The sequence below is a fragment of the Sus scrofa genome, chromosome 18, assembly GCF_054392235.1.
Source record: "Sus scrofa isolate SSC_HxYL_T2T_F1_AM1 chromosome 18, Sscrofa_HxYL_maternal_Yorkshire_Landrace_v2.0, whole genome shotgun sequence".
In the NCBI taxonomy this organism is placed as follows: Eukaryota; Metazoa; Chordata; class Mammalia; order Artiodactyla; family Suidae; genus Sus; species Sus scrofa.
In genome coordinates this window covers 17188530-17211839 of record NC_139400.1, presented here as the reverse complement: position 1 = coordinate 17211839, position 23310 = coordinate 17188530, and the positions used below count along the sequence as shown (strand labels likewise).

The 23310-nt window shown below is 48.4% G+C and overlaps 1 protein-coding gene across 7 annotated transcripts in view; it reads right to left on the bottom strand.

The window, feature by feature from the left end:
• Positions 1–448: 448 nt before the first annotated feature.
• The window catches only part of DENND11 (DENN domain containing 11), a 93665-nt gene continuing 70803 nt past the window's right edge, over positions 449–23310 (bottom strand). For all 7 annotated transcript variants that reach the window (XM_085005266.1, XM_085005267.1, XM_085005269.1 and 4 more), the window contains 6 exons: positions 15405–15558; positions 9897–10035; positions 8772–8903; positions 8492–8642; positions 7980–8048; positions 449–6087 (listed from right to left, as the gene is read on the bottom strand). In XM_085005266.1, coding sequence (XP_084861392.1) covers positions 5892–6087; positions 7980–8048; positions 8492–8642; positions 8772–8903; positions 9897–10035; positions 15405–15558 — 841 coding nt within the window. In that variant the 3' untranslated portion in view covers positions 449–5891. The remainder of the gene's footprint in view (positions 6088–7979; positions 8049–8491; positions 8643–8771; positions 8904–9896; positions 10036–15404; positions 15559–23310) is intronic.

Here is a 23310-nt window from a genome sequence, read left to right as displayed (position 1 = left end):
GTGAACCGTGGTGTAGGTCGTCGACGCTGCTTGGATCTGGCATGGCTGTGGCTGTGGTGCAGACCGGCAGCTGCAGCTCCAACTTGACCCCTAGCCTGGGAACTTCCACATGCCGTGGGTGCAGCCCTAAAAAAGAAAAAAAAGTCAACTTTCATAGGAAGAAGATGTGAGAGAAACAGGCTTTGGTCCTCTGTGGAACCCTTCTGCAGAAGTCACCAGAGTCAGGGCTTTGCTGCACGGTGCAGTGATTCCCGCAGTTTCCATGACCTGGAGACTATCTGGCCAGCCCACCGCCTCCAGGAGGACAGGCACAGCCCCGGGCTTCTTCCATCCTCGTGGAAGTGAGGGCGGCGCTCAGGGTGGGTTCCGCTCACGCCCCAGGCCGGGGCTCCTTCCAAACCACAAACCGCATTTCTTGCTCGAAGTGAAGGACCGCAGTACTACGTGGTCATGTTAAAATGTGCATTTTAATTGTAAAAACTGTCTTCTGTAAATATAGTTATATCAATGTCTCTGCATACAACTCGGTTCAGATATATACAGATATGATATACACAGGTGTTATTTGTACCACAGAACAAAATCAGTTCAAGAAACATTTACTCTTTAGGATTAACCCCGCTTTCTTAGACCCTTGAAAGTGACCACCGTTAGAGAGAGAGAATGACACGCAGACGCAGTATATTCAGGGTGAGCTCTGTCCACTGTCTTATGAATACTATGAGGTAAAGACGTGAAACAAAAATAGATTCCATTTCTCTTATTGCTATAACTCTTACACTGGGGTATTAATCAAAATAGGGGTTTGACCTCTAAGACAACAGGGACGCTATGCTGATCTAACTTGGAAAAAATAAGAGAACTTTCCCCAAGGCTTACAATTATTTCTTTTTCAGAAAAAGGTTTATTTCTCTATTAAAAAAAATTTAGCCAACTAGCTCGGGGTCCCTAAAGGAAGTTAGTTTCGTTTTTCTCTATTCTTACCTCTAAAATCTCCTGCTCCATTTGTTCAAAAGCACAGAATCTACAGTTTTCCTTACAGGTCTTCGAGGGCTGGGCTGAAACGCCTTTCCTGTCGATGCCTTCAGCATTTTCTTCGACTCTTCTCTTTGACTTGGCCAAAGGAAGGCGTTTTCACTCCACTATCAGTCATACACGTTAGCAGCTAATCCGGTGACCGTGTGCGGAGTTTTCGTCCCGTGGATCGTCTCTGGCTAGTTCCTAGCACCCACACCCCACATCCCTGCAGCCCCAACTGTCCTTAGATAGCAAAGTCAGTGTACCCTTGGTCTAAAGAGGCATTCGACAGCAAACAGAGGTAATTCATACCTTTCCTGCTATGGCAATTAAATAAAGGTTCCGAGTTGAGATCCCATTACCTCTAAAAGCCCATACTGTGCAGAGCTTCTGGAATAAGTGCTCACCAGATGAAAGCAGGGTTTGACCTCTCCATCATCATTTCTCTAAAGAGTCCTAGGAAATTCTATTTCCTTTCTAAATGGGCCGTTTCATTCAACTGCCCCTGCATTCCACCTCCAGATGTGAGCTAAAGTGCCGGCTGGAAAACTACCTCTGACTCAACTCCCTCCAGTTAAGAGGCCTGATAATCAGCGTGATGACACTCGCCCCCTTGTGTCACAAGAGTCTTACTTAAGGTTGGTGGTGACTGGACGTCACCTGCCCTGGGACTGTCAGCCTCCTCTCCTGCAGAGGCTGTCAGGCTGCACAGGACAGTCCTCGTTCACGCTCTGAAACATTTACGCAACACACCTCTCCTGGCATCTCAGTTGCTTCCAAATTACAACACCACCCGTTTTTTCTAGGATGGCAGTTTTGAAATTTCCTTCCATTTCTGCATTTCCACACTCAATTCATCACAGAATAATGGTGATACAAAAATAAACTTCCATCTTTTTTATAAGAAAAAAACACTAATTTAATTCACAGTTAACCTTTTACCCCCAACCCTCCAGGAGCTCCTGGGAACAGAGGGATACTCATAATAGGAGTGGAATATGAAAAAAATCCATGACATGGGAGTAGGAGGAGCCCTGAGCTCCTCCTCTTCCCCCACCTGAATCATGAAGGGCTTTTCCCGATATGCGAGGGAGGGGCTTACCTGCTCAGGTAAGCCCGCGGGTCTGCAGGATCCCCACCCGGGGCACCAAGCGGAATAGCAGCGCGGGGGCGAGACCCGAAGACTGGCCCCCTCACAGACTCTGAGCACCTGACGGGGGGCCGAAAGCCCGTGCGAGCCACACTGGTCCCCTACCTTCCTTGCCTGTTTGAGAACCGTCATCACACTCAGACAAGTTCACTGTCAAGCTGAACTTGTCTTATTTTCTTCAGCCACGCCCTCCTCCTCCTTTACCTGTCCTGGGGCTGGAGAATGCCCCGCAACCCCTGGGCTCTGCCAGTCCACTCCAAACCAAACCAAGCCAAACCCGTCCCCAGGTCCCCGCCTCTTGGTGGAGGAGGGCTGTACGGCCCTTAAAAAAGGTTCACCCATCACCACCCTTGACAAGGTTCCCCAAAGGCCTCCGTTTAAAGTGAATAATCGCATCTTCTTGTGTTGGAAGGGCTTTCAGTGTATCAAGACAAAGAGCAAGTTCATCCTCGTAACCACCAGAATGCAAAGCAGGGATTTCGCTCTGGTTTCATTTATCTTTAGCTGCTGGCTACACCACCATAGGTCGTTACAGTGATAAATGAATCTTCATATGTGGTATTTAGAATTATCTGGACCCTGTCCTATGTTTAAATTTCCCATCTTGATTTTTCACGTGGGACAAAACAAGGTAAGTTATAGATGCAAATTCCTACACTAAATTATTTCTATCAATATATCAATGAATTCAGCTTCCCTCCCCAGCCGAATGGAAGCAGCAATGCCGTGATGGATGACAGATACAGAAGGCAAAAGTCTTCTAGCTAATTCACAGCCCTCCCGACTTCCTGCGGGCTGCACAGGGCTCCAGGTGAGACCCTTACACTGGAAGGGCCTAAGGAGTGCTCCATGCTTACCAAAAGCCAAAGCTAATTCTGCTATAAGGCGAGTCCTACCACTTCTGACCCACTCTGAAACGTCCTCATCCAGAGGACAACTGGGCATTGTCCCCAAGGCTGAACAGTACCATCTGCCAGGCCTGCAAGAGTGAAAAATCTATTTTACCGGAACTTTGTCCTATTTCGCTAGACATCCACAAACCCTGGGCCTGGATTCTAGGCCCCTCAAGGACTCTGCCACCTAGACTGTCTTCTGACTTGAGTCAGTGTCTCAGGTCACTGGGTGGGGGGGGGGGGGGCAGGAGGCCACCATCCGTCCATGTACCCACATCCAAGGTCCCCAACCCTGCATCCAAAGGTCACTGTAATAATCCTCCCTGTCACCACAGAGGACAGGAAGAAGGACGTCCACCAACAGCTTCCCATCAAAAGCAGGTGGTTTCTTGGAAATTATTTCCACCGTGACACAAAAGCAGGCCCGTGTGCTTCCGGGTCCTGCTGTCGCTGTGCAGGGAGTCCTGCGCAGTACACCACACATGACTTCCCCGTGCCGAGACCAGGCAGCAAGGGGTGCCGGGTGCTGCTGCTTACCTGAGAGGCTGGGGGTGGTGATGCACAAGGAAGGCTTAAAAGATGACCTCGGAAGCAACCTTGGCGGGGGGGGGGGGGCAGACAGACAGTGATGACGGTAACTACAGGGCAACTGGGCGCTGTCCAGCCAAAGAGGTGGTGCCGCACCAGACTCCCGGCCCCACCAGGAGGTGGGCAGTGCAGGAAAGGACACATTCCTTGGGTTTTCTCTTCAAAGGATTCCAGGGAGGAAGGGGGCAGGTCTCGGGTCGGTGGCACATGACCTCGGACACTCCCTCGGGGCCCCCTCCCCTGCCCTCTGCATGAGCGGTGGGGGGACGCGTGGAGAAGCCAGACGCTCTGCTGCCTGGAACAGCACGGAGTTAACAGGAGTGCAACCCTGGGCCCACCACGGAAAGGGAAGCACAGCCACCTCCTGTCTTTACATCAGCACGGGTGAGCTGGGAGGTCTCACAGCACAGAAGGAGACGTGCTGGCTCGCGAAGGCCTCTGGAGCAGAAAGCGCTTCTCCCAGCAAATTCACCAGGTCACAGAAAGAGGGTCCGCCTGGGTCCTCCACGAGACTCTGACCTTGGAGTCACCCCCACGCCTACTTCTGACCTCCTCAGCCTCAACTCAGAAAGCCTTGAACCTTCGGATACCACTAAGAATAACCATTAGCTAACCCAAGTCAGAAAAGCCACTCCTTTTCCAGGGCAAAAGGAGACATTGCTCTTCGAGGAAAAAGGCAGTAAAGCTTCGGCTTCTCCACACAGACGCCTTCTTTCTTTTGTAAACATACACATTGCTGAAATGATGGCTAAACCCACAGAGGAGGAAAATGCACTGTACAGTTTACATTTCAATGCCCAAACTTACTTATATATTTACATAAAAGGTGCTACCTTGATTGATCAGTGCCGGTTTGCATTTCCACATGTGAATTTCTTTAGTCTTGAATTTCCTATCGAGGAGCTACAGTGAATAAATATATTTCTGAATAAAGCAATAAGCCCTAGAAAGCGAGTCTTGAGATAAGACATGTGATCCATCCATGTGCAAGTTCTTTCTCTCCACTGTGTCCATCAGCCTGGCTCAACTTGGTCCCGGACGTGGATATGCTGTTGGCTATTCCAAAAACAGAGCCAGGAAGGAGGGGTGAAGGGGAAGAAATTACGTGTCACCAACAACCCAGTGTCACATGTCAAAATCACAGGTGGCCCCAGAGACCTCACCTCTGACAGCCGCCGTCTCGCTGAAGCTGGCACCTACCAAACACCCCCAACAAAGAACAGGCAGGGATCAGTGGAGCCGCCCCCGGTCGAAACATGCCAGAGGGGAGCAGATAAACACATCATTGACACTTGGGGTGTCCGACCACTCTCCCGGCTGAAGGCACTGTCCCATCTGCTGACAGATCTGTAACATCTCTGGTCCCCATTACCTAGCTCAAGGAATGCCGCTTCCTCTTGAGAGAAGTTTATTTGTGAGGGCTCACAACTGGGAGGCGGTCTTGCTAACATCTGCCCGAAGGCATCTGCCAGCCCCGCCCAAGAGAGCAGGGGATTCGGAGAACGAGGACAACGACGTGGAGCGGCCGCCACCACCGTTAACGTCCTCTGAGGGGGTTTCAAGGCTTCCTTCTACACCTGCTTTCTCGGCTGACTGATGAGCAACCTCTCCCTGCCACCTGTCCTTAGAGAGACTCCTGCTCGGTGACAGAAACATCCCTTGTCCGTCTTTGAAGTACCTCTATGTGAACAGAGAAAACACAGGTTTCCTCTCAAAAACAGAAAAAGGGATCTGATCCCAAGACTGGACTCCCAGAACCGGTTAAAAACCTTGACGGACCACCTGGTCCAGCTTCTGCTTGGGGCGGATGGACATCCAGGGCTGCAAAGGACAGACAGGTGTCTCATGCTGGAAACATCAAGGGACAGGAACCAGATGGACCTTCTCAACAGTCCACCCGAGGGCTTCCGGAGCCCGGCCGCCTCCTGGTGATACTCAGCCTTGGCCACACCTCCTCCAGGCGCGCCACTTCCCCCACCCCGACCCCAGGAGAGGAGGAGAGAAGCTGCTTGGACCACTCCTAAGACCAAGAACGGTGGCGGCTCTGCAAGGGGTCGATTCCAACGACCTACAAATCGAGGCGCTCATATTCCCTCTAGGGAGGAAGGGGAGAAAGGAGATGCACACGTGACCTCTGTTGGAAGGATAAACAATATTCCTTTGCGTCAACTTCATAAAAGGCCGTCTGGGGCCTGGGTGACACAGGACACATGGCCGCCCCACAGGACAGCCGCTCATCCTTCCTATGGGCAACAGGGGTTGTCAATGACCAACATGACGTCGATGCCATAGGCCTCCAGCAGGTCCAGGAGAAAGCTCCGGTCTCCTTGGGGGTCCAGACCCATGACCCGGGCGTGCTCCGCCGTCAGGGTTTTGTCTTGACTGGCGGACACCTCCAACAAAGTCTGAAATATCCGGTTGTTTTGCTCTAGGAAAAACCTGCAATCACAAGACAAGACATGGGAGTGGGTGGGGGCCAGAAGAGACACAAAAGCTCACCAAATAGGCCACACGTGGGAACCAGAATGCCACTGTTGGGTTTGGTGGACTTTTACATGGCCTCACAAGTCAGGCATCTCTTTTAAAAGGAGAAACCAGGACACAAGGTAAAGGGTTGTTCAAGTGCCGCTAAGGTCAGCAAAGAACTCGCATTAACCACGGTATGATTAGCAAAATCTCCAAGCAAGTGATGGCCTGACGGCCACACATTTATTTTGCTGTTAAGGAGGAGGTTCCTAGCGGCTTCAACACAGGTTTAAGGAGAGGCCCCCATATACTGTGTTCTTCTCTTTCTGCTTAGTCATAAAGGGAAGAGAAGGATAAACATTAAAAGCAAAACAGACAGACAAACAAAGATGGATAATGCAGTTCTGAGGCCAAGACTTGATGTGAAAAACTGAAATCTACCTTCAAGCCCCGGGCTGGATAATTAGAGCCAGCAGCAGCAGGGGAGCCTTCCTAGAGGCAGAGCAGGGCTCTGAAACGGCTCTCCAGGCCCTGGGCCATCCACACAGCCAAGGAGGCGCTCGGGGGCAGGCCCGAGGTGGCATGAAGCCAGTCTTGACAGAGGGGGCAGTGGAGGAGAAAGGCAAGCCAGGCTGGAGGAAGCGAGTCACCACGCACGTGTATCTGGGCTCCGCTGAGTAGTGTTTTGGCTTTAACTACGCACAGAGCATGATCTGAATGTCACTAACTTACCATACTCTGTGTGTCTATGAACCGTATTCAGAAAAGGCATCAGCTGTGCTCCACAGAGCAAGGGGCCTGGTGCCCAGAGCCACTCTGGGCACTCAGGAATCTCAGATTCAAGGGCACGTGTCCGACCTCGATGAGCCCGCTGGCTCTCTGCTCCGCGCAGAGCTGCTTTTACATCTTGCCAGCATGCATGCACTAAAAAGTCCATTTGCTTAGGCTCAAAGTACTTTACTGAATTCTCAAGGCCAGTATCAAAGCCAGAAACAGTTCTCCAACCCCGCCCAGGACGTGAGGCCGGAAGAACAAACAGGAAACCGGGAGAACTGTTTCCGGTTCAGTTACAGTCCCGTTCTTATCACCGAGCACCATTTCCCACGGCTGCTTATGACAGAAATCAGCCAATGCTGTAGAGGATAAAGGCCGTGGCTCCCGCAACAGATTTGGGGGAAAGAAGTTTCCTTAGATTCGGAGTTAGGTTGTCTGATGATCCCGTGCCACGCGGTACAAGGAACTTCTCTATTCAATGGACTCTGGGGTGAGTAGATGCAAACTACTGCATGTGGAGTGGAGAAGCAGTGAGATCCTGCTGTACAGCACAGGGAACTGTATCCAGTCACTTGGGACGGAGCAGGATGGACGATAATGTGAGAAAAAGAATGTGTATATATGTAAGTGTATATATATACACACATGACTGCATCAGTTTGCTGTGCAGCAGAAATTGACAGAATGTTGTAAATCAACTATAATAGAAAAAAATTAAAATATTTTTAAAAATTAAAAAAAAAAAAAAAAAAAAGGAAGCAGTGGATAAGAAACCCCTGAATCCTGAGGGCCAGTCAGAGCTCCCGTGCAGTGGATGGATGTCTGGATGTAAATACCCAACAGAAGGGCATCTGCTGGGTCTCCCATTTTTTCTTAATAATCCTCCTGGAATTTAACTCTTCCCTCCCCCCAAAGGCATTTCAGGGCTCAGGGTGACTCCGTGAGGGGCCTGGCTCGAAGTGCCCTTGGCAGCAATAAAGGACATCCTCGGGCTGTAGCAGCTGACCTGGGAGGGATCCAGGCCTAGAGCTATGCTGAGGGATCCCGGGAGTAGGGCCGGGGGCCCACCGCTGCCGCCCGGGCTGACTTACAGCACGAAGAGGTCCTCTTCGCAGGGGTTATAATCCTCTTCCACCTCCTGGGAATAGAGCAGCATCTGCCTGTAGGGAGGGGATGACTGTCAGCCTCTGGCGCGGCAATCAGGACCCCGGCCACAGGTCAGGCCTGTGCAGGGGCCACTGCGTCCCAGGAAGGAGTCTGACCCACAACGGCACCCCCGCCACTCCCCCTGGCTCCCGACCCCCATCCAAAGGGGAGGACAGAAGGGGCAGGAAAGGAACAAACAGGGCTTGGAGTCCCAGGCAAGTGACGACCTTTCCTGATTGTCATAAAATAGGGAGGAGGTGACGCTACCATTTATTTCACTGACATGCTTTAGAGATTCCAGAGGCCCCTCAAAAGGCGGCACCCCACGCCTGTCTGCTGCCCACCCGCCTGCCCCCCAACCGCAGGGCAGCCCTTCCTTCCCAGGTCCTAGCAGACACATGCCCAGAGGGACAGGGCAGCAGGATGACCCACAAGGGCAGCCCGGCCCCGGCTCTACCTCTGCTCGTTGAGCCGCCGGTACTTCTCGCGGTCGGCGCTGTTGATCTTCAGCAGCGGCTGCAGGTGGTCGTGGTGCGTCTTCACGTTCTGGTTGTCCACGTAGACGTCGTACAGCTCCCGCTTCTCCTCGAAAATCTTCTCGGTGGTGCCTGTGAGAGCTGGGGTTCAGGAGGCGGGACCCCAGAGGGCACCAGCCCCGACAGGTGGGGGGCTCCCGGCAGGGCTGGCCGAGGTGCTCGGGGCAGGGACAGGCGGCAGGATGGGGGGGGCGTACTCACAGGCCACGTAGGACACCTCCACCTCTAGGCTCTCGATGTCAGCCACGTTCACATAGAAGAAGGGCTTGGACTCAGGAACAGTGCCCCCGATGCCAGGCAGAGAGACGTTGGCCAGGCAGCAGCAGCAGTACACTACAGGGACAGCGGAGGTGAGAGACGCCCGGGCCCCTCCAGGCCTCCCTCCCTCCTGGCCTGCTGAGCTGTCAGCTTCCACTGACACTGTGCAAGGCTGGGCTTTGTGCTCTCCTGGTACCTGCGTAGCCAGGTGGGCCCGGCACTCGGAGGACGTGGGGCACGAGCCTTTCAGGTCACATGCAGGACCCGGTCTCCTCAAGGTCACCCACCAAGGTGCTCAAATCCAGCAGACACATTGCAATCTTTGTCTCACGAAGACTTGCTTAGGATTTGGCGCTGCTGACCTTCCCCCTTCTCAAAGTGGCCTACTCTGACCCCTGCATCTGCTGGTCCCCTCCCTTCTTCCAACTGTGCCCCTCGGCCTCCTCTGTCTTCCTCCTTTGTTGGCTCCCCTCCTGGGCCCAGGTCTTAAATGCTGGCAGGTCCCTCCTCACTCACGCTCTTCCCCGGTGATGCACAGCCTCTGTGCCACCCCTCAGCCCTGTCCCCCCCAGGTCCTGACCCAATTATACCAGGGCCTAGGGGACATCGCCGGAAGACCTCACAGAAGCCCACGCCCACCATGTGCAGGTCAGCTCTGTCATAACACCCCAACCCCGTGCATCTCCTTGGTCCCCCGCCTGGTGGCACCCCGTCACGGTCATCTTAGACTCTTCCTCCATTACCTCGTCGACATCAGAACACCAGGAACAATCAGAACCAGAACAATCAGAACCCAAGCCCGTCAGACACCAGACTTTGTCAAGCTTCTCTCAAACATCCAGAATCCATCTTCTCTACTTTAATCCAGACCCTTCGCTTTCACCAGATTCCTGATTTGTCTCCTGATCCAGTTCCTGTGTCACCAGATTCCACCTGCTACATTACAAATCCAGCCATGTCACTTCTAGGCTTGAAACCTGTGAGGCCCCTGACATGGCTCAGTCTCTTCTGACCTTGGGCAACAGTGGAGAAACTTGGACGGAGTCCCTGACTTTGGCTTCTAGTTACCTCTGTAGCAAACGACGCCCACAGGAGGGGGAGAGAATATCAAAATGCGCTTTCGAAGTAGGGCAAACTTCCAAAGGATGAGGATCTGTTCGCCAAAGAACTTGATAAACTGAGACATGCAGCCAGCTGGGTGTGTGATCTGAAAAAATTAAAGGGGGGTGAAGGGAAAGGGGAGGATAGCTTGTTAGAAACGTCTCCAAAAGCCAAAATATTCAATACAGGTGTGTGCCAATGACCCCTCCCCTCCCCCCAAAAAAAAACCCAAGGTACAACCAAACAGATACAATGAGGGATGGTTACTGCCACATGCAATGACATTTTTTGAGAGTTCCTGTTGTGGCTCAGTGGAAATGAGACTAGTATCCATGAGGATGTGGGTTCAATCCTTGGCCTTGCTCAGTGGGTTAAGGATCTGGCATTGCCATGAGTTGTGATGTGGGTGGCAGATGTGGCTCGGATCCAACATTGCTGGGGCTGTGGTGCAGGCTGACAGCTGTAGCTCTGATTTGACCCCTAGCCTGGAAACTTCCATTTGCCATGAGTGCGGCCCTAAAAAGCAGAAAAGGGAGGGGGGCATTTTTTCACTTTGAAAGTCTCATCTTTAAACTAGAAATCTCGAAGTCAACAGCTCCCCGGATACACGGAAGTTTAGGGATCACTAATGACTTTCCCCAGGGAAGAGTTACAGAGGAAGTGAAGCTGGATGTCACTTTTGAGAGTCTGAGGTGACAGACACCTCAATGAATGCTCAGCTCCAAACATGACTGAGGAGGAAAAGGATGCGCCAGTGGTCCCAGGGGAGACCCCAAACGCAGGGCGATGCGCTGGCACAATGATCCATTGCACCCCGCCCGCCCCTCCCCCGCCTCCCACCAGGGCTGGCCCCTCCCCGGGGCCGCCTCCCAGGAGCCCCCAGCTGAGGCCGATCCGGGGGTCAGACGTGGGAGCTCTGACCCAGGAAGACCAGAGGCCAGGCCTGCGCTGCCACTTACTAACGGGGAGGGGCGGGGGGAGCCCGCATTTCCGGATCCCTTTCCTCGTCTGTGAAGTAAGATCCCCGTGTAACCCAGACGGCGGCGGGAAGGACCATTTGAGACCAACAGCGTGGAACGCTTAGCCTGTGGCAAAGGCCGCGGGAGCAGCCCCATGACCGTCGCTGACAAGAGCGGAGGCGTCAAGCCCGGTGCCTGGTGAGTCGCTTCACTCTGTGGTCACTTGTGTGAAGGGACCCTGCACGTCTCCCACCCGGACAGGTGCGGACACCAAGGCGGCGGCCTGGCTGTGAGCCCCGGCAGCCCTCAGGCGGACCCACGGCCAAGCCGCGGGGCAGCTGCAGCGCTCTCCGCAGCCCAGGAGCGGCGCCCCCTCCGCCACAGCACCCCCGCGGAAGGGCTGACCCCGCTGAGGGGTCTCGCCTGCCCTCTTGCCTGCTCCCCTGCCACCGTGTCCCCATCTGCGGGAGGAGAGGCTCCCTCCCGTCGCGATCGCTCCTGAAACCCTCGCATCCTCCGGTGTCCTGCCTTCTCTGGACTGTTCGGGCTCAGCCTCCGCTGGCCTCCACCTGCCACCCAGACACAACAGAGGCGAAGCTGCCTGGGTCCTTCTCAGCCCCTGCTCTGCTTATCTTCAGGCTCTGAATGTGTGCTGCTACTGCTTGGAGGCCGGGCAGCATTTTGTCCGAATGTGTCCCGGGCCCCAGAATCCGAGAAAACATGATCAACCCTTAATTCTGATCAGACTTACTCATTTACGGACATGTATGCATTCTTGCAAGAAATATTTCTCACATGCTCACTATGTGCCAAGCCCTGTGCTAAGCAGTCTAGTTTCAACAATAACTAAAAAGGCCAGGCCCTGCCCTGGCAGAGTTTATGGGGGACCGGGAGAAGCAGGTACACAGGCTCTTAAACCCCAGCCTGATGAGAGGCTCAATGGGGGAAGGACAGAGGGCTGCAGGAGGATGTGCAAAGGCCCAGAGGCAGGAGGACAAACCTCTGCCTGGGATCCCAAAACCGCTCCGGCGCTGGGCCCCTCCTCCAAGCTCCTGTAGTTTTAATACTGTCACTTTTCCCTCCTTGTTACTTCAGCTCCTGAGACAAATGGCAAGCAGCTTCTAAGCCCCTGGTGACCTTCCCCTATTGGTATTTATGGCCTTATGTGATCTCTTATTCCAACTGAGTACCTCACTTTTAACCATCCAAAGATGACAACATTGCAGGATTGGCACTGCCACTTAGGTACAAAGGATTATGACTTCTCTTTTGCTAACAGACTTTTTCACTTGTTGGCTTTTTTTTTTTTTTTTGTCATTTTAGGGCTGCATCCATAGCACATGGAGGTTCCAGGCTAGGGGTCGAATCGGAGCTGCAGCTGTCAGCCTAGGCCACAGCCACAGCAATGCCAGATCTGAGCCGCATCTGCGACCTACACCACAGCTCACAGCCACGCTGGATCCTTAACCCACTGAGCGAGGCCAGGGATCAGACCTGCATCCTCATGGGTACTAGTTGGACTTGTTTCTGCTGAGCCACAACGGGAAGTCTCACTTGTTGGCTTTGGTATCTGCAGCAGTCCGTCACGCTGGAGAGACCGCTGAGGGCGGGCAGGCAGCAAGGTGCTTAGTCCAGCAGCTCAGTCTCAAGGTGCTCAGTCCTCCAACAATTATGTGAGCCAGATGTGGGTGTTTTCCCCGTCACGCCTTCAGATTAGGTCCCAACCCTGGCTGATACCCTGACTGCAGTCTCAGGAGAGACCATGAGGCAGAGTACCTGCTAAGCTATACCTGGATCCCCCACTCACAGAAGCTATAAGGTAACAAATAAATACTGTTGCCTTTTTTTTTTTTTTTTTTTTTTTTTTGGCCATGCCTATAAGCATGTGGAAGTTCCTGGGCCAGGGATCAAACCTGTGCCACCGCAGTGGCCAGAGCCACTGCAGTGACAAGGCCGCATCTTTAACGTGCTGTACCACAAAGGAATTTCAAATATGTACTCTTTTAAAACCATTAATTTGGGGGCAATTTGTGATGCAGTGACAGATAACCATTAGCAGGCGGTAGCCACTGTCTGTTATGACCAGTGTTCAGGTTATCTTGTTCCTCTTCTGTGCTTTTGGTTTTTCAGTTCCTGTATTACTATTCCCTGTGTTGAAGGAGTTTGAAAAATCTGCCATAGTTTGGGTTTTCCTAACAAGACCCTAATTGGTACTTATTCTGGTTCAAATTCCATGGTGTAGTATTTAAGATTCTCTACACTCTGATTCTGATCTATTTTTCCAACCCTTTCTCTCCTAGCAGGCTGATGTGAAATTCAATCCCAGTCAAACTACTCTGCTCACATCCCATGAACTTGCCCTGGGCCTCCTCAGGCCCACGTGTCCACAAAGGCAACAGAAAGGGATAAGGTATGAGCCCTGGCCTTGGCACTAGGCCTGTGGTGACATCCTGGCTCTGTCTCCTACTAGCTGTAAGGCCTTTAAGCAAGTCACTGAAACTTTATAAACCTCAGCTGGTTTATTTGTAAAATAAGGAATTTAGGAGTTCCCTGGTGGTACGCTGGGTTAAGGATCTGGCATTGTCACTGTAGCGGTGGCCAGGGTCACTGCTATGGCACAGGTGTGATCCCTGGTCTGGGAATTTCCATGTACTGCATATGTGGCCAAAAACCAAAAGCAAAACCAAAAAGAAATAAGACAGGGAATTAAAAAAAAAAAATTTCTAAAGAGAATGCCTAATGCCAGCAGGATGCCGAACTCACAGAAGGTGCTGACAAAGCGATGGAACACAGTCCCCACCGGTGCTCCTGCCTCCCCTCAGCCCGGAGTTAGCATCCCTCACTCCCTCCCCAGCCAAATGCTCCAGGGACCAACTCCTCTCCCAAGGTACCTTCCCAGAATCCTCTCCTAAACCCATGGCATAATTTCTCTACTGGGGTGCCTGAAGTTTCCACGGAAGTATCTTGGGACCACCTATAGGGGAGGGGACAGGGGAAGGAGGAAGAGGGGGGTGGAGGAGGAAAAGGGGGGGAAAGGAGGAGGGGGACTCATCTTTGCACCCTAACACAAATATTTACTGATATTTACATAAGTATAATGATAAATACATTTATCATTAACAAAACACTCAAAACACTTGGATGAGTGCTTTGTTAATGATAAATATACTCTAGTACAATGTGCTTCAGAAAAAATATACAATGAAGTAATATCAAATATATCGTAACTGGGAGTTCCCATCATGGCACAGTGGAAAGAATCCGACTAGGAACCATGAGGTTGCAGGTTTGATCCCTGGCCTGGATCAGTGGGTTGGGGATCCAGCATTGCCGTGAGCTGTGGTGTAGGTCGCAGACACAGCTCAGATCCTGCACTGCTGTGGCTGTGGTGTAGGCCAGCGGCTACAGCTCCTATTGGACCCCCAGCCTGGGAACCTGCACATACCATGGGTGCGGCCCTAATAAGACAAAAAGACAAAAGACTACATATATATATATATGATATATGATATATGAATGTATGTATGATATATATGAATGTATGTATGTGTATATATATGTATGTATGCATGTGTATGTATGTATGCACGTATATGTATGTATATATATGTATGTGTGTGTGTGTGTATATATATATGTATGTATGTGTGTGTGTGTGTGTGTGTGTGTGTGTGTATATATAGTAACTGGAATTCCAGTTGTGACTCAGCAGTTAACAAACCCAACTAGTATCCATGAGGACGTAGGTTTGATCCCTGGCCCCGCTCAGTGGGTTAAGGGTCTAGAATAGCCGTGAGCTGTGGTATAGGTTCACAGATGTGGCTCAAATCTGGTGTTGCTGTGGCTGTGGCATCGGCTGGCAGCTGCAGCTCTGATTCGACCCCTAGCCTGGGAACTTCCACATGTTGCAGGTATAACCCTAAAAAGCAAAAGAAAAAAAATTTTTTAAATATATTGTAACTAAGAAACATCTTAACCATTCAAACTCTTCAGCTTTACTTCAAATGTCTGGCTTTTTTATCTGAAGCCTTCACCAGAATGAAATCCACTTTGTCCCCACTAGGAGTCCACCACACCTGGCCTATCGGGACAGCTTTGCACCGTGATTATAGATGGTAACCTACAAAGTGTATTGTTTAGGATAACTTGCCTTGGGAGTTCCCTTTGTGGCTCAGTGGGTTAAGGATCCAGCGTTGCCGTGAGCTGTGATGCAGGTCACAGATGTGGCTCAGATCCCACGCTGCTGTGGCTGTGGTGTGGGCCAGCAGCTGCAGCTCCAATTCCACCCCTAGCCTGCCAACTTCCATATGCTGCAGATGTGGCCCTAAATAGACAACAACAAAGATAAGTTGCCTTAAGTTTGAAAAGAACCTAAATGCTTAGGTTACAATCCTGTTGGATCAACAGACTTTGGGGCGTGAGCCCAAGACATAATTTCCTTATTCATGAAAACAGCGATTCATAGCTGCTGCTCCAGACCCACATCTGGGACTGTGTGAGATCCTGGCGGACCTACCTTCATCTCAGGGTACATGTATCGGTGGATGGAAGGCAGCCAGTAGACGGGGGGCAAGCTGCCCCCTCTCCCGGGGCCAGCGTGGAGCACCCCTTTCTTGTCCTCGTAGAAGGCAGCCAGATGAGAATAATGTCCTGGCATCTCCAGCTGGTGTCTGCAGGGCACACACACAGTGAGAAAGCTCCAGCCACAGCCCTGCCACTCACTACCCGGGCCCCAGGGCAGGGACACTTGGGGCACAGGCCCTGATAAATGAAAGACCCCCCCTTTTTGAGATGGCGTTAAGATGCCTCCTTGGGTGTTGCAGAGACTCCTCAGGAAAAACTCAAATGTAGGGCCTGAAACGCCCCAACAGGGCCGTGGACACATACTTCTCGTGGGAAACAGGAACAGTTAACAGACTATAACTAATATCTATTGTTCTCTAGCAAAGGATGCTTCCCAGAGAGCGGCTGTTGGCGGCGAGAAGCGGTGACTTGGAAGAGCACACATTCCCTGCTTAAAGCTACTCTTTGTTTAGAAAGCATGCCTGCTTTCTTGCTTTGCTCTTACCAAAGAACAAGAAGCAATGTACCCCCTCAGTATCTCAAATAAGGGAAAATGCTTACATGGGGATGTTGCTGAGGGTTCAATCTCTGCACCAAGGAGTGAAGTATTAAAAGGCTCAGCTCCTCTCTGCCCCCAGCCCCACCCTGCTCGGGTGGCAGAGACTCGGCTGTGGGTAGTCCCGTCAACGGCTCCCCAAACCAAGAAAGCAGCACAAACGCCCTGGACCATTTGAACAATGACGAATCCTGCCTTCAATCCAGACACAGGAGGACTGTGGGTACCACTTGGCACTCTGTTTACCAGGAGTGTAATGGGTTGAATTTAAGATGAGGTCATTAGGGTGGGCCCTAAACCCAGGATGACTGAGGTCCTGATAAAAGTGGAAATGTGGACCCACAGACACAGGCTAACACCGTGTGAGAGTGAAGGCAGCAGAGATCAGAGATACATCCACAAGCCAAGAACAGCAAAGACTGCCAGAAGCAAGGAACAGGTTCTCTCTCAGAGCCCTGCTTACACCTTGGTTTTAGACTTCTAGACTCCAGAACTGTGAAGCCATGCATTTACCTTGTTCTCAGTCACCTGATTTTTGGTACGTTGTTGCAACAGCCCTAAGAAACTAAAATAAGAAGAAACAAAAGGCACTAAACCCGGAGCTCCCCTTGAGGCCCAGCAGAAATGAATCTGACTAGTATCCATGAGGATGTGGGTTTGATCCCTGGCCCCACTCAGTGTGTTAAGGATCTGGCATTGCTGTGGCTGTGGTGTAGGCTGGCAGCTGCAGCTCTGATTTGACCCCTGGCCTGGGAACTTCCCAGGTGACCCTAAAGAGCAAAAAAAAAAAAAAAAAAGAAAAAGAAAAAGAAAAAAGCACTAAAACCTTTTTAACCCATTTAAATTTTCTTAGAACCTTACAATTCCCATCATGTTGCAATGAACAAGACTCAAAATACAGCTTTGATGAACAAGGTGAGACATCCCTAATTACAGATCAAGGATGACTGAAAGGCAATGCCCCCAACCTGTCACTGCCCGCTTCCTTTAATCGCTGACACAACCCATCAAGTTCAAGGTTTCCACAGGCCAACTGGTATCAGCTGTTCTCCAACCATCTCCACTCAAAGTGAGGTTCAGCTCCCAGGGTCAAGGCTACAGCTGCCACGTTGTCTGAGATCTCAGTCAAGTTACCCAACTTTTCAAAATCTGCTGTTCCTTCTTTCCTTAAAACACAGATAGTAGGAACACCACAATGCTATTTTGGGGTATAAAGGGAGTTAAGAGGAAAAAGTGCCCTGCAGAGTCTGCAGCTGATTTAAGTCCCTCACAACAGCCTGGGTTCCTTCCTTCCTGGTCCAGCATGTGGAGTCTAGCCAGGCACATGGGGAGGATGAACTGGAGAAGATTCAGGGCAAGCCCTGGAAGAGAACTTCAGACAAAGTTACATTTTTCTTTTTTCTTTTTCGGGCCACACCTTCACTGTATGGTAGTTCCTGGGCCAGGGGCGGCTGCAGGCCTATGCCACAACCACGTCAGATCTCAGCTGTATCTGCAAACTACAGCACAGCTTGGGGCAATGCAGGATCCTTGACCCACGGAGCAAGGGCAGGGATCAAACCTGAATCCTCATGAACACTACTAGTCAGGTTCTTAACCTGCTGAGCCACAGGAGAACTCCCCAAATTTACACTTTAAAAAGAAAAAAAAAAATCAAGTACACACCAAAATGATTACTAAAATGTATCCCTCTCTGAGTGACAGTTCTCCAATGTAGGGGTTCCAACATATTGTTTCAAGCTTTGCGCAAGGAGACAGTCGTGTGATGGAATGATGAATGACTCCAGCTGTGTGTGATTATAATCATGCCTCCTTTCACTCTTACACATACTCGCATACTAGATGGGAAAACCATGGGGGCTAAGTTGTGTCTGACTCATCTAAGATGGCAGACTTCACTCTTCAGGGATGTGTCAAAGGGATAAAAAGTTGATAACTACCAAATAACACAATCAAGACAATTAAGTTCAAAAGTGGTTTTTGTTGTTTTTTTTTCTTTTTAAGGCCACACCTGAGACATATGGAAGGTGCCAGGCTAGGTGGAGAATTGGAGCTACAGCTGCCAGCCTACAGGACAACCACAGCCACGCAGGATCCATGCCACATTTGAGACCTACACCACAGCTCACAACAATGCCGGATCCTCAACCCACTGAGTGAGGCAAGGGATCCAGCACGCATCCTCATGGATACCCGTCAGGTTTGCTACCACTGAGCCACAATGGCAACTCCCCAAAAGTGTTTTTATTAGGACCTAATTTCCTTTAAAAGAACAGTAGGAATCATTTTATTCTACTTTTAAAATTTATTTTTAATTTTTAAAGGATCCATTCAAGTAGAGGCTATTACAATCATCAATATATATCCCCTAATATAGGAGCACCCAGATACCTACAACAAATACTAACAGACATAAAAGGAGAAATTGATGCGAATACAATCATAGTAGGAGACTTTAACACCCCACTCACATCAGTGGACAGATCCTCTAGACAGAAAAATCAATAAGGCGGCAGAGATCCTAAAGGACACAATAGAAAAATTAGACTTAATTGACATTTTCAGGACACTACAGCCATAAAAATCAAATATATATTCTTTTCAAGTGCACATGGAACATTCTCAAGAACTGACCACATACTGGGGCACAAAATTAGCCTCAACAAATTTAAGAGTATAGAAATTATTTTGAGTATCTTCTCTGACCACAATGGCATGAAACTAGAAATCAACCACAGGAAAAGAAATGAGAAAAAAACTGACTACATAGAGACTAAACAACATGCTACTAAAAAAACCAATGGAGCAACGAGGAAATCAAAAGGGAAATTAAAAAATAGCTAGAGACAAGTGATAATGAAGACACAACCACTCAAAATCTATGGGATGCCACAAAAGCAGTGCTCAGAGGGAGATTCATAACAATACAAGCCTTCCTCAAAAAAGAAGAAAAATCTCAAATTGACTACTTAACTTATCACCTAAATGAATTAGAAAAAGAAGAACAAGTGAAACCTAAAGTCAGCAGAAGGAAGGAAATCCTAAAGATCAAAGAGGAAATCAATAAAATAGCAATTCAAAAAACAACAGGAAAAAAAATCATTAAAACCAAGAGCTGGTTCTTTGAAAGTGTAAACAAAATTGACAAACCTCTGGCCAGACTCACCAAGAAGAGGAGAAAAAACTCAAACAAAATAAGAAATGAAAAAGGAGAAAGAAATCACAATGGAAACTGCAGAAATACAAAAAAAAAAAAAAAAGAGAGAGAATCCTATGAACAACTGTATGCCAACGAATTTGACAACCTAGAAGAAACGGACAACTTTCTAGAGACTTATAGCCTGCCAAAAATGAATCAGGAAGAAAAAGATCAACTGAACAGACCGATCACTAGAAATGAAATGGAATATGTCATAAACACTCCCTACAAATAAAAGTCCAGGACCAGATGGCTTCACAAGCGAATTCTAGCAAACATACAAAGAGGAACTTATACCCATCCTCCTTAAATTTCTCCAAAAGGCTGAAGAAGGAACACTCCCAAAGACATTCTATGATGCCACCATCACCCTAATACCAAAACCAGACAAAGATACTACCAAAAAGAAAACTACAGGCCAATGCATCTGATGAATACAGATGTAAAAATCCTCAACAAAATTTTAGCCAGCTGAATCCAACAACATATAAAAAAGATCATACCCCACGACCAAGTGGGATTCATCCCAGGTTCACAAGGATGGTTCAATATTTGCAAATCAATCAACATCATACATCACATTAACTTTTAAAAGAAAAGTCAAAAACCACATGATTATCTTGATAGATGCAGAAAAAGCATTTGACAAAGTCCAACATCCATTGATGATAAAAACTCTTACCAAAGTGGGTACAGAGGGAACATATCTTAATATAATAAAAACCATTTTTGACAAACCACAGCAAATATAAAACTCAATGGAGAAAAGCTGAAAGCCTCCCCACTAAAATCTGGAATGAGACAAGAATGCCCACTTTCACCACTGTTATTCAACATAGTACTGGAAGTCCTAGCCACAGCAATCAGACAAACAAAAGAAATAAAAGGCATCCAAATAAGAAGAGAAGAGATAAAACTTTCACTGTATGCAGATGACATGATACTATATATAGAAAACCCTAAGGACTCAAGCCAAACACTACTCGAACTGATCAACAAATTCAGCAAAGTAGCAGGATATAAGATTAATCTCAGAAATCAGTCTCATTTCTGTATACTAACAATGAAATATTAGAAAAGGAATACAAAAATACAATACCGTTTAAAGCTGCACCCCCAAAAAATCAAATACCTGGGAGTATACCTGACCAAGGAGGTAAAGGGCTTTTATGCTGAGAACTATAAAACATTAATCAAGGAAATTAAAGACGATGTAAAGAAATGGAGAGATATTCCATGCTCCTGGGCTGGAAAAATTAATATTGTAAAAATGGCCATACTACCCAAAGCAATCTACAGAGTCACTGCAATCTGTATCAATTTACCCATGACATTTTTCACAGAACTAGAACAAACAATCCAAAAATTTAAATGGAACCACAAAAGACCCAGAACTGCCAAAGCAATCCTGAGGACCAAAAACCAAGCAGGGGGCATAACTCTCCCAGACTTCAGGCAATATTACAGAGCCACAGTCATCCAGACAGTGTGGTACTGGTACCAAAACAGACATACAGACCAATGGAACAGAATAGAGAACCCAGAAATAAGCCCAGACACCTACGGTCAATTAATCTTTGACAAGGGAGGCAAGAATATAAAATAGGGAAAAGACACTCTTTTCAATAAGTGTTGCTGGGAAAACTGGACAGCCGCATGTAAATCAATGAAACTAGAACACACCCTCACCCCAGGCACAAAAATAAACTCAAAATGGCTTAAAGACTTAAATATAAGACAAGACACAATAAAACTTCTAGAAGAGAACAGAGGCAAAACATTCTCTGACATCAACCTTACAAATGTTTCCTCAGGTCACTCTCCCAAGGCAAGAGAAATAAAAGCCAAAATAAACCAATGGGACCTAATCAAATTGACAAGCTTTTGCACAGTAAAGGAAACCATAAAAAAAACACAAAAAGACAACTTACAGAATGGGAGAAAATAGTTTCAAACGATGCAACTGACAAGGGCTTCATCTCTAAAATATGGAAACAATTTCTACAACTCAATAGCAAAAAAGCCAACAACCCAATTGAAAAATGGGCAAAGGACCTGAATGGACATTTCTCCAAAGAAGATATACAAATGGCCAACAAGCACGTGAAAAAATGCCATTTGTAGCAACGTGGATGGAACTAGAGACTCTCATACTAAGTGAAGTCAGAAAGAGAAAGACAAATACCATATGATTTCACTTATATCTGGAATCTAATATATGGCACAAATGAACCTTTTCATAGAAAAGAAAATCATGGACTTGGAGAAAAGACTTGTGGTTGCCAAGGGGGAGGGGGAGGGAGTGGGGTGGATTGGGAATTTGGGGTTTATAGATGCCAACTGTTACCTTTGGAATGGACAAGCAATGGGATCCTGCTGTATAGTGCTGGGAACTATGCCTGGTCACTTGTGATGGAGCATGATGATATGAGAAAAAAGAATGTATACATTTATGTGTGACTGGGTCACCCCGCTGTGCAGTAGAAAACTGACAGAACACTGTAAACCAGTTATAATGGAAAAAAATTAAAATATCACAAAAAATATATTATTAGAGAAAAAAATACTTTATTGATGTATAGTGATTTCACTTTATTGTATCTTTAATACTATATTTTGGCTATATTTTCTAGGTTTACCATTTGCTACTCAATTAGTTGTCTTACCTACAATACGCTATATTTGCACTAAGATTCTAAAGAAAAGCTCACTACTAAGTTAGGGGCTCTTACACACAAGAAGCTAGTGTCAGGATCCTGTTCTCTGATGGCCTAAGATACCACTGCCTGATGGACCAGAACGAGGCAATAATATGGAACACAAATATGAATCAGCAGTTCCTGGATAAATGTTAAACAAACGTTTCAGGAAAGCCTCAAAATTTAAACACCACATAGATTTTGAAATAAACAACATTGATTATCAAACCGTAACACTGAGATAAAGCAAGACGTACTGAAATTAGGCTGAGGGTGCCGGAAGATAAGCTGGGCCTCCGAGATGATTCAGAAGGAGACCTTCTGGGTGATCTTATCTACAAGGATGCACAGGGTAAGAAACGCCGCCAGGCATCTATGGAAGCTGCCCAAGAGATATGACACTGTAAAAACGAGAAAGTGATATTGATCTGAAGGAACAGGCCTTGGACCAGATCAAGGATTCCCCTGAAGGACCAGAGACATGGGGGTGCTCCTGAAGCCCAGAGCCCCGCCACTGACACAAACAGTAAGCTATGTGACCATGGAGACACCCAACTCTGCCTTCCCCTACTGCACCCGGCATGAATGCACCCAACATAAGCATTGGAGACGCCTCTGTATTGCAATTACACTTCACTCTCCTGTGAATCAGTCTGTCTCGTGGCCTTGCAAGTACCAAAAAATGGGCATTCATACTTAATGCTAATGTAGAGCCAGCATGACACCACTTGTCTGAAGGGTCACCTCGAGTTTGTAGCCAACTGTACACTGCATGTCACCTCCAACCCAATGACTCCATATCTAGGAATGAGGCCTAAAGAGCTAGACATGGTTATGAACAATCATTTGCCCGCAAGGACACTCATATTTACAGCAGTGAAAAATCAGAGACAACCTAAAAGCCCAATACTAGTGAAACAGTTAAAGAAACCATGACTGTACATATATCAAAATGCCGTGAAGCCACTCAAATGTGGAAAACTATTATTCATGGTTTATTGAAAGGTTAACGTACCTTTCAGTTCGAAAACTTAGATAATGAATAACCTCAGTATTCTTTTTTTTAATTAATGTGAATGTACACATTTATACATGGAAAAAAGACAGAACGAAGTAGTTCCTGCTGTGGCGCAGCGGAAATGAATCCGACCAGTATCCATGAGGATGCGGGTTTGATTCCTGGCCTTGGTCAGTGGGTTAAGGATCCAGCATCGCCGTGAGCTGTGGTGTAGGTTGTAGATGTGGCCCAGATCCCGTGTTGCTGTGGCCAGCAGCTGCAGCTCCAATTCAACCCCTAGCCTGAGAACTTCCATATGCTGCAGGTGTGGCCCACAAAAAACCAAAAAAACAAAAAACACCAGGAGGATATAAATGCTAACAGCAGATTTGTCTGGTTGGTAGGATC